Raw genomic sequence first — 12,304 nt, forward strand, 5'->3', positions numbered from 1 at the left:
CTCGATGTACGTCATGATGCTGACAGAAAGTTAGAGCACGCAGCTTTCGGGAGACTCGTCAGCAGAGACGTCTCGCTGGGCGAACGGGTCGCCGCATTAGGTACGACCATCGCCATGAACACAAAACAAAAAAAATAGGGTGGGGTCTATAAATAACAACCTACCCGAACTGCTCTGTAAAAAAAATGATCAAGGTATGATCACCAAATCCTCTGACGGCATCCCAGGGAGTCACAAGCAGACAGGTATTATCGCTACGTTCAAACCAAACTCTGAGTTCATGGAGCCAATTATCTACACACCCTCCCCACCGATATACTTTCCTGTATCTCGTAATCGCATAGACAACATAGAATTAGCAGTGACAAACAAGAAGAGGGAGGTGGTTGATTTTGCAGGAGCCGCGACCACTGCCGTCGTGGAGATTAACATATAATAAATAACCATCATGGAACAAATCGAAAGTTACGAGTTGCAGTCCTTCCCTCCCAACCGTCGCACGTTTGCCAACCTTAACGAAGCGAATCGAGAGATAGAATACGATGTAGACGTCGGGGATGGATTCATTCACCCTCACAGAGCTGACTGATTTGTACGTCAAGTTTGATGTAGTGAAGAGAGACAACGGCGAAGCATTTCTTGCCAACGCAAACCTAAGACTCGTAGATAATTTTGTGCCGTACCTATTCTCGCAGGTGGAAGTTAGAAAGCACGGCACCGTCATCGATAGGGTTGACTACCCCGGGATTACCTCGACTGCCGTGGGAACACTGAAACTCTCCAAGACCGATGCAGCATACTACCAGGCAGGGGGATTCGAAGCAGGTACAAAAATCAAAACTCAAAGTCACACAGTACTGTTTCCCATGCGTCTGCTGCCCGGTTTCTTCTCGGACTACAAGAAGATCATGTGGAAGGGTGGTTTGCGCGTCACTTTTCGCAGAGCTGCCAACGACAACGACGCACTGATGCGATACAGCACTTTGGGCCCGGACTACCTTGCTTCCCAACACACTACCCGACGCTGCCAAGTGTATTGTAAGGTCCATGGAGCTGCGCGTGCCAGTGGTAGAATACGAATCAAACTATGCTCTCAAGTACAAAGCCGACATCCTGAAGAATCCTCAAGTGTCCATTCAGTTTTATGGCTACCAGTGTGTGCAAAAACCTGCTTCCGGCAATCATTTCGAATTTGACGTAACCACGCAATTCAACAACATTCGGTACGACATGCCCGAGTTTGCAGCCGTACTCTTCCAGACAGGAAGGGGTAACAATCAGGAGAAAAATTCAAGCCAGTTCGACAACTGCAAGATTAAGAACATTTACCTCAAAAATGGCAGGAACGAAGTTTTCCCACGTGAGAACTACAACCTAAACATCGCAGAAGAGGACTACCTGAAACTGTACGAGGCGTACACAGCTTACAAACAAGTGACTTCCGGTAACGTGGACGTGTACTACAATCCAAACGAGTTCATAGCTCGCAGACCCATGTTCGTCATCAACACATCTAAAAGAAAGCAGGTGGTTGTTAACGATCGCACCAACATCAAGATTGTGTGCGAGTTCCACGATGCCTTGCCTGCCGACACTCTGTGTAGCGTCATCCTCATCGCGGAGAAAACTTTTGTGTATGATGTCAGGAACGAGCGAGTAACCGAACAGTTTTAAGAAAAAAAATATATACTGACCAAAGGTCCTTTGTTAACCTGCAACGCTGTGTCCAGGATGTACTGCAAAAAGTGGAGGTTGATAATGAAACATCTTCTTACAATATATATACACACTGCCTGTCAACACCTTGTTTTGTGGTCAATCTGAAAATATAATAAAATTAAATCATGCTTGAGCGCGCAAAGAAACTTCCCCTTTGGCCATGCACATGCCCCTTAACTTGCCCCGTAGGACACGTTCTGTTCTCTTACGAGAATTAATATAGGTTGTCATAAAACCCTCCAATTCATGACTTAGCAAAAAATCTGTTTGGGGATTCATCACGTACACCTATACGTGAGAAAAAGTATGAATAGAACCTATGTTCGGAAATCCAAAATAGCGACCGGAAGTAGGGTTATCTTGGAAACAGTAAAACTTAGGAGAAATCTGTTTGCTGATTCATCACGTACACCTATACGTGAGTAAAAGTATGAATAGAACCTATGTTCGGAAATCGAAAATGGTGACCGGAAGTGGGGTTATCTAGGAAACGGTAAAACTTAGGAAAAATCTGTTTGCGGATTCATCACGTACACCTATACGTGAGAAAAAATATGAATAGAACCTATGTTCGGAAATCCAAAATAGCGACCGGAAGTGGGGTTATCTTGGAAACGGTAAAACTTAGGAGAAATCTGTTTGCTGATTCATCACGTACACCTATACGTGAGTAAAAGTATGAATAGAACCTATGTTCGGAAATCCAAAATGGCGACCGGAAGTGGGGTTATCTTGGAATCAGTAAGACTTAGGAGAAATCTGTTTTCGGATTCATCACGTACACCTATACGTGAGAAAAAGTATGAATAGAACCTATGTTCGGAAATCGAAAATGGCGACCGGAAGTGGGGTTATCTTGGAAACGGTAAAACTTAGGAGAAATCTGTTTTCGGATTCATCACGTACGCCTATACGTGAGTAAAATATGAATAGAACCTATGCTCGGAAATCGAAAATGGCGACCGGAAATAGGGTTATCTTGGAAACGGCAAGACTTAGAAAAAATATGTTTGCTGATTCATCATGTACGCCTATACGTGAGTAAAATATGAATAGAACCTATGTTCGGAAATTTGAACAAAGCGAACAGAGAGATCGAATACAACGTGGACGTAGGGGACGGGTTCGTTCATCCTCACAGAGCGGACCTCTACCTTGAATTCAACATAGTGAAGAAGGAAAGCGGAGACGCGTTTCCCGCAGCAGCAAACTTGATACTCGTGGACAACTTCGTACCTCACCTGTTCTCGCAGGTGGAGGTGAGGAAACACAACACCGTCATCGACAGAATAGATTATCCAGGCATCACGTCGACGGCAGTGGGAACGTTGAAATTATCCAAAACGGACGCAGCGTACTACCAGGCCAGGGGATTCGAAGCCGGGACCAAAATATCGACGAAAAGTCACACGGTGCTCTTTCCCATGCGTCTGCTGCCTGGTTTCTTCTCGGACTACAAGGAGATCATGTGGAAGGGAGGACTGAGGATCACGTTTCGAAGAGCGGCCAACGACAACGACGCACTGATGCGATACGCTACTTTGGGTCCGGACGGCACCACGCCGATAGCCAATACTTTACCCGAAGCAGCGAAATGCGTTATCCGGAGCATGGAATTGAGAATGCCGGTGGTGGAATACGAAACGAACTACGCCCTCAAGTACAAAGCGGAGATCTTGAAAAGTCCGCAGGTGCCGATTCACTTTCACGGTTACCAGTGCGTGCAGAAGATGGCGTCGGGAAGTCACATGGAATTCGACGTGACGACGCAGTTCAACAATATACAGTTCGACATGCCAGATTTCGTCGTAGTGCTTTTTCAGACCGGGCGCGATAACAACCAGGAAAAAAATTCCAGCAAGTTCGGTTAGGTTAGGTTAGGTTAGGTTAGGTTAGGTTAGGTTAGGTTACACACACATGTACACACATACTGTGTTGCCATCCACCCATCTCTCTCTCTTTTACGGCAGTGCGTGTTTGTTGCCGGCTCTCCTTGCCCAGTGTGTGTATGTTACGTTAGTATATAAATTGGCAAGCAAGTTCGGTTAGGTTAGGTTAGGTTAGGTTAGGTTAGGTTAGGTTACACACACATGTACACACATACTGTGTTGCCATCCACCCATCTCTCTCTCTTTTACGGCAGTGCGTGTTTGTTGCCGGCTCTCCTTGCCCAGTGTGTGTATGTTACGCCAGTATATAAATTGGCAAGCAAGTTCGGTTAGGTTAGGTTAGGTTAGGTTAGGTTAGGTTACACACACACGCACACACATACTGTGTTGCCATCCACCCATCTCTCTCTCTTTTACGGCAGTGCGTGTTTGTTGCCGGCTTTCCTTGCCCAGTGTGTGTATGTTACGTTAGTATATAAATTGGCAAGCAAGTTCGGTTAGGTTAGGTTAGGTTAGGTTAGGTTAGGTTAGGTTAGGTTAGGTTAGGTTAGGTTAGGTTAGGTTAGGTTACACACACACGCACACACATACTGTGTTGCCATCCACCCATCTCTCTCTCTTTTACGGCAGTGCGTGTTTGTTGCCTACTTTCCTTGCCCAGTGTGTGTATGTTACGTTAGTATATAAATTGGCAAGCAAGTTCGGTTAGGTTAGGTTAGGTTAGGTTAGGTTAGGTTAGGTTACACACACACGCACACACATACTGTGTTGCCATCCACCCATCTCTCTCTCTTTTACGGCAGTGCGTGTTTGTTGCCGGCTCTCCTTGCCCAGTGTGTGTATGTTACGCCAGTATATAAATTGGCAAGCAAGTTCGGTTAGGTTAGGTTAGGTTAGGTTAGGTTAGGTTACACACACACGCACACACATACTGTGTTGCCATCCACCCATCTCTCTCTCTTTTACGGCAGTGCGTGTTTGTTGCCGGCTTTCCTTGCCCAGTGTGTGTATGTTACGCCAGTATATAAATTGGCTAAGCCTCAAAAAAAATAGTAGCTTTTGCTAAGTAGGAAGAAAAAAAACTGTAGGTAGGTATTGGCAGCACTATCAGTTGTTTAACTCTTCCCCCTCTCTTTTTTTTCTCTCTTTTTTGTAAAAAGCCATGGCAAAAATACCAGTAGGTTGGCAACCTTGCTTTATGCACTGTAAGGCAAGCCTCAAGCAAGGTTGTCAGCTCCTTGCTTTAGGTTAGGTTAGACCAAGAAAAAAAAAAGCTGTAGGTAGGTGTTGGCAGCTGCCGGTTGTTTAACTCTTCCCTCTCTCTCTCCCCTCTCTCTTTTTTTTGTAAAAAACTATAGCAAAAGTACCAGTAGGTTGGCAACCTTGCTGTATGCACTGTAAGGCAAGCCTCAAGCAAGGTTGCCAGCTTCTTGCTTTAGGTTAGGTTAGACAAAAAAAAACCTTGGTGATTTTTTCGAGTAAGATGTTGGCAACACTGCGAGCCCCACATGATGATTCGAGCCCCAAATGATTATTCAGAACCGGGCCACCTGTACTACTTATGGGAGTCTAACTAAAGTTTCTAAATAGGCGTTTATTTTCCTGCCACTGGTGCGACGTTCAAAAACTTAGTGTGTTCAATATCAAACTTTTCTTACTCATCAAAGTGGAAACTTCTGATCATATCCAATAACCATCTCTACCATTATGGTTATTTTGTTTGTTCTTAATTGAATTTTGACACTGTCTTGAGTTTACATTACTTATCAATACAATTCATTCAGTCAGAAAAAAATCAGATTAGTAGCTTATTTGGAAGCACCAGCATCCTAAAAACTCAAAATAAACCACATACAAACAATGTTGTTTTTTTTATCTGGCGCTGGCGTACCCGAAGCGAGGGATCTGGAGCAAATGACCGAGCTGCTCCTCCCTACATCCTCTGCCTACACAATCTCAAGTATCGCATTAGGGATGCTGGGGCATTTACCGATGACTTAGTACTAACGTCTGCGTATTGTAATCAACGGGTCCCGGATTCGGTTCATGGTGGAGCAACATTGTACTTCGGATTGCACCTTAAACTGTATGTCCAGTTCCGAATATCCTAGCTGTGTATAAAGTGAACTGAAAAGAAACTCATAAACATTAGGTATGCAGTTGCAATTATTACTGCAGCTATTCTGTATAGTGTGTTTCGTGCAATAAAATAAGTACTGCCACCAGTGAGGTCATATCAAAGTGAACTAAAGTAAACTACATTTGATGAACATATTGAACAGCATGATAAAGGTTTTGTCCCCACCCCCTTATTTTTTACAAAAAAAAAGAACTTTATGAAGTAAGTCTTGAAGCTCTCCTGATGAAAAGATTCTCTCGGGCTACCGACCGGGTGAGTTGTAATCAACATGATGGTCACTTTGTGATCAGCATGTATACCCAACTATCTCTGGAGCAAGGACGCGCATAGCGTCAGAAAAGGGAAGGAAATCGAGTGTACAGAGCGAAGCAGTACGAGCTACTGGGAAGGCTCATAATTGCAGTCGCTTCCCCCTCCCCCTCCACGCAATTCGATTCCCTATCACGTGTTCACTGCTGGAGCCGCGTCACTACTTTCGCAGACACTTGTGTTTCTTCGTCTGCTCAAGAGCTGGGATAGCTGGCCCTAACTCTGGCAGTTTATGCAAGAATCTCCTTATCGATTAAGAAGACGGTAAAGGTTGTAATATTTTTAATGAGCTAATCATTACAAACAATTTAAAAAGCTCGTTCAGATTGGATAAAAATTATCTCGGATATTTAATTTTGAAACAGATTAGTAAAGATGAAATTCTAAGGGTTCACCAGTTACCTTACGGAATACATCAGCAAATAGGCCATTGGTATTATGATTGACATATGGGTTTTCTAGGGCTAGTGTTCGTCATAATCTAAATCAGATTCGTCTGCAAGTTGGCCGTTTGTACAGGAACTTCCTTGGCAAATGCACTGAACTTTGAACACTTAAGATCAGCTTTCTTACACTCAGATGTTGCTCGTTCACAATCCTTTCTCGCAGTCACTTTGCACTTACAGGCAAGTAAGTTTAGTATTTCGGCTGGAGCTGGTGGTAGCTCTGTGGGTACTGGATTCGGCATATCCTCTTTGACACACCAACCCCATTCGATTGGATTCAAGCTTCTTCCGTTCCACTCCTAGACTTGAAGACACACTCGAAGTGAATGCTGAACCGCTGCTGCGCTGATAGGGGAAAAAGTGGCCAAGTTGAAATGTGAATACAGATTTTTAAGGACTTCATTGCTATACCTGATATGTCTCAAGCTGTCCAGGGAGGACACATCTCCTCCTCAATACAGGCGAATAAGAAACGTTTCTCCAATTTCTATCACTCTGTCGCGGTTGAAGTTTGGTTGGTTGAAGATGCTGACTAACGTGCACAATTCTTTATCTTTTTGGAGTATCTTGAACGCTGTCGACTTTCCTCTTCTGAATATAGCCGAGGTGGTGTCACAGCCTGTAGCAGCATGAAAGAAGATGAAGCAGTCTTTGAGTGGTCCAAGAGTTTCTTGAATTTTAGCGATATCGCAGCATTTTCCCTCAGTTTTGCTTGTCTGGGGCCTTAACAGAAAGAGCGACTGCTCAGGAAGTCTTCTAGCAATTAAGATTGTTAAAGGCCAGAATCGGATCAAACAACAGCTACAGATTTGCCGTTCTATTGCTGTTGAACAGATTAATGTATCGGCATCCCCTTCTGCTTGGTATACGGTGATCCTGGCTGCTTCGAATTATGTTTTCATCATTAGAATCAGTCTAGATTTGTTCCATGAGTTTCTCAAGAACTGTGCTTGATCCGTCGTTGCTTCCATAGCAGAGTCAAATGCGATCGTTGCAGACATTTTCCCCAAAGCTCTTCTCTGTCTTTCAGCATTCTTTGTGTCTGGTTGTAATTTGTATCCATCAAATGCAACGGCACTACAAGGTGAAAAATGTCGTTTGACATAACTCACATACTTAATGCAGATTTGTTTGTAAGTGTAATTTTTAGTCCACACAATTGCGTGAAGAACGAATCCTCCATCCATAACATATGTAATGTCTTCTGGTGTTTTAACACAAGGCAGGAGACACTCAACAATAGTTACCATAGTTGATTTGGCATTCTTACGCATGCAGATGTTGTCATACAGGGAAGGTGGCATTGGAGCTAATTGATACTTCAGATACTCACGAAGATTTCCACCTCGCTTAATTACAGCTGCGATTCTGCCGATGAGCTGCAACGGGTTTATAACAATCTGTTCTTCTTTGATTTTGACGGTGCTGTAGGTGGCCAAGATAGGGTGGACTATCTTCTTTCTTTCAAATTTTACTGAACCGTAGAAGCCTCCAATCATTCTCTGAACTAATGTTTCCCCAACACTCTTCGCTTGATCACAATTTGTTTTATTGTCTGCAACTGGGCCTGTGGCAATGTCCTTGAGTAATTCCTTTTGAGTTGTGTTTTCAAATGGGTCATGAACGGACAACCATTCTCAGAATTTCTTCAAGTCTCTGTCGTTTCGAGATGAACGGGAGGGTCTTAGCTCGACGTGCTGTTCAGATGTCACAAACTGTTACCCACAAAAGTTCTCTAGAACTTCTGTTACCTTAACAGTGCCTGGGAATGACAGAATCCATCTCGCTAACGTAGGAGTCCGTTAATCCACGGCCTTGAGTTAACCCCCAGAAATTTTCATGGATTTCATTAAAGATTGTCCGATAACCAGATCAGTTGGAACTCCGCTCCAGAAAGTCTCTTTTCTGTGAATTGTGAAGTATCCTTGGGTTGTTAATTTATTGAAATTCTCTAGTTTCATAGTTGCCTCTAAAGCTTCCATCTGCTGAATATAGTGATGGGCACATTTTGCATAGAAATGATGGCCAGCTGCGTGATAATACGGAAGCATTGATTTAATAGCATGCAAGTGTAGTTTCCAATTTCCTGTCCGATCTGCATGGATGAACAGCAGTACGATTCTGACCCGCTCAATGTAATGTATCCAGAGTTTCCCAGTTCGGGAAAAGTCACCTACTTCGATTTCCTCGATATCGTTTGTCACGTGTCGAATAGTTTCATTTTCCTGCAAATCTTGGATATTGTTTTTTTCCATCCAGACATTGTTGAATAAGATTTCGGATCTCAGATTTTGTGATATCGTCAATGGGTTGTAAATGTTTCTGCAACTGCTGGTATAGGGTGAGCAGGGTCAAGAAGTGAGCTCTCAATGATGTTGAGTAGGCATGGCCATTCAGCATTTTAACTACTGTTGTTTTGGCGTACAACATACCCCAAAGTTCCTTTATACCACTTCCTGACATAGGCTAATGTACCCGATCGTGCCCAGAAATGACATAAGTAAATGGAAACCTTCTAAGCGCACTACAACTTTGGACAATTCAGAATTTTCTTCAGTTGCACATACAATTTCAACAGCTTTCCAGTATAATGGCTGGTCGAATGTCACAATACAGGTGCTCTGCCCCATTTTCTTGCACTCTTTCACTGCATACTTTACACTTTTCACAAGATGCATGGCTATCAAAAGGTTGCTTGAGAACTCTGCCAGTCTGAGTCCAGGAATTAGTGTCCCATCTGGAAGAGAGAGATTTTTTTTTTATTTCGAGTCTGGACAAGCCTGTTTCAAAATTAAATATCTGAAACAATTTTTATCCGATCTGAACGAGCTTTTTTTAAAATTGTAGGTAATGATTAGCTCATTAAAAATATTACAACCTTTACCGTCTATTTCTTAACTGATAAGTAGATTTTTGCATAAACTGCCAGAGTAAGGGCCAACATTCCTACATTTTTCAGGTTTAAATAAATGTAAATTCTTTAAAGTGATTGAACTGTTTCACTTAGAGTTAAAATTAGGTGTTTTTAGAGTTCAAATGATTTTACACAAGTGAACTACGACTTATCATTTCCGAACTATGACCAAAATTCCGAACTGTACTCATATTGACTGACTGCCATCATTCTCCGCCATTTTGAGGATGACGCACACATAGGATTCTGCGTGACTTTTAGTAAGTTATCCCAAATAACTTGAAAAACAAATACTGAAATTTTTAGCTTTATATAAATTATTTGAGCTCACAACTCTTTATTTACTGGGTTATTTATATATTTTCACAGTTGGGATCAAAATGACTTGTTGGTACGACAAATGTATGACAAAATGAAAGCATAAAAAATAAAAGAGTACAATACAACTAATGTTGTACTTTATAAATATTGAATAGTGAGAAAATCTATAACAATAGGACAAAAACTGTCACTTTTAGATTCACTGAGCCCGAATTGTAGTCCAGGGGCATATGTCAATATTTCTATAGTTCGTGGGTTTTTGTATGTAGGGAATATATGACTATCGGTAATATGTTGCTAGTGTGGTACATAATAACGTACTACCAGGTGTTTTGCCTGCAATTGTGGCAGAAGACCTGTGTGACGTCATAAATCCAAGATGGCTACCGCTTCATGCACTAACTAAGAAAATCAATCATAACTCCTCTAATAGTAGTTTTGGAAATAAATGTATAGTTACATGTTTTGTTTAAAATTCAAAAGGAAACAAACTTAGTTCTTACAGTTTTTTTCATATCTCTCACTGTTGTGGAGATATATCTAGTGAAACTATTTCGTGCCCTTTCCTGCAAGGACTCTATGCATATGCTATACTTTACTTGACATTCTGGCATATAAAGGGGAAAATTACTGGACATGGACAGTATTTCATGTGCAGAACCTCCAAGGCGGCCATCTTGGATTTCGGACGTCATGTATGGTTCCTGACACATTGTAATACACAATTTCATTCCTCCAAATGAAAGCATCTTCCATACACATGTCTTCCCTTCGTCTAAAAACCCAACAAACTTACAAATGGTCAAAATTACTCCTAAAGGAGTTAAGTAGATATGGCCGGTTTTGTTTGTTAATGTCTGCTGAAGCAGCCATCTTGGATGTATGATGTCACACAGGCAATACTCCAGATTAGTAGGCATCAACAAAATATCACAGGCAGTAATTTTCCTCTTTATATGCCAGAATGTCAAGTAAAGTGTAAAATATGCATAGAGGAAAGGGCACGAAATAGTTTCACTAGATATATCTCCATAACGGTGCGAGATATTAAAAAAAACTGTAAGAATAAAGTTTGTTTCTTTTTTAATTCTGAACAAAACATCTATCTATAAATGTTTTTAAAAAACCAATATTAAAGGAGGTATGATTGATTTTCTTAGTTAGTGCATGAAGCGGTAGCCATCTTGGATTTATGACGTCACACAGGCCTACTGCCTCAATTGCAGGCAAAACACCTGGTAGTACGTTATTGTATACCACACTAGCAACGTATTACCGGTAGTCATATATTCCCTTCATTCAAAAACCCACGGAATTACAAATGCCTTGGACTATAGGTGGAAAGCGCCCAGTATTTTAAAAACATGCATACCTACCTGTGTAATACTGAACTGTAAGTTTTAGTTTACTTAGAAAATCTTTCATCATTTTTCTTTCTTCAAATGTTATGCTACTTGTTACAGCGTGTATTAACCTACTACCACCGACGGGTTGAAAGTAGCCGAACATGCGTGAAATGAATGAAATAGAATAGGAAGCTACACTGCCACCAAACAAACAAGACGATTCACTTAAAGACGAGTTGCACCAAGACTAGATGCGCGATTGCAGAGAGAGTCCCAAGATGCATCAAACTAGACTACTATCCCAAGTGAAGTATTCATGTTAATAAAGAGTAAGGGGTAGGCAAACGTTACTGTACAAGTACAATTTCATACCAAGTCAAAGGATTTTGTCCAATAGATCAATTTTTGCTTAATTGGTAAACGTCCAAAAATATCTGATAGTCTCACGTTTTATACAATGCTAATAATACTGTTGATATCTCTAACAACCATTTCCCAAAATCTCCTTGCATTGCATGTGTTCTGTAAAGGTAACAAAGCTAATTCAACCTAATTTTAAAATTATTGGAAACTACATTATTCACATCCCATTTTTACAGGTTTCGATTTAATAAAATTCGAGACCATTCCATGGTTAAAAGATTACGCAACTGATAGAGGGATAATGTTTCCATATCTAACCGAGAAAATGAAGGAGAAAAGCAACGAAACAGAATATTTAGTTCCAATGGAGGATGAAACAGTAAGTTATTTTAACTATTTACAAGTTATCAACACTTGCAAGTAATGTTTCGTACAAATTACTCCTCCCTTTCCAATTGAGATTTGAAGTCAAAATCTATCTAATTTCACATATTTTAAAAGAGATTAGAAGAGTTTCAAAATTATGTTAAGTTTTACTTTTCTTTTAATAAGTCGATGGTTCGTACATATCACGAATTTTAGTTTACCATCAAATAGGAATAAATAACATATTACTTGTTCTACGTCATACAATCAATGGGTGTCCAATTCGATCCAAGTGGACGTTTATTTAAGTCTTTCCAGTAACAATTTATAGGTTGACCACTGATTAGCTCATCTGTGCTTGAAATAAATAAACTTTTAACTCCACATGATATGTTATGTTTTGGGAAAATTACACATTTGGTTGGAAGTTAGAAAATGAAGATCTGTGAGAATGTTATTGAGTATGAATTGGAATCATAAATGCTAATGGC

The 12,304-nt window shown here is 41.1% G+C and overlaps 1 protein-coding gene across 1 annotated transcript in view; it reads left to right on the forward strand.

The window, feature by feature from the left end:
- LOC145994106 (uncharacterized) overlaps positions 1–11,871 on the forward strand; it is a 58,198-nt gene extending 46,327 nt beyond the window's left edge. Inside the window, exon 4 of the mRNA XM_083130193.1 lies at positions 11,684–11,871. Coding sequence (XP_082986319.1) covers positions 11,684–11,871 — 188 coding nt within the window. The remainder of the gene's footprint in view (positions 1–11,683) is intronic.
- The last annotated feature ends 433 nt before the right edge of the window (positions 11,872–12,304 follow it).

This window comes from Lepisma saccharinum, chromosome 10 (assembly GCF_977018435.1).
Source record: "Lepisma saccharinum chromosome 10, izLepSacc3.1, whole genome shotgun sequence".
In the NCBI taxonomy this organism is placed as follows: Eukaryota; Metazoa; Arthropoda; class Insecta; order Zygentoma; family Lepismatidae; genus Lepisma; species Lepisma saccharinum.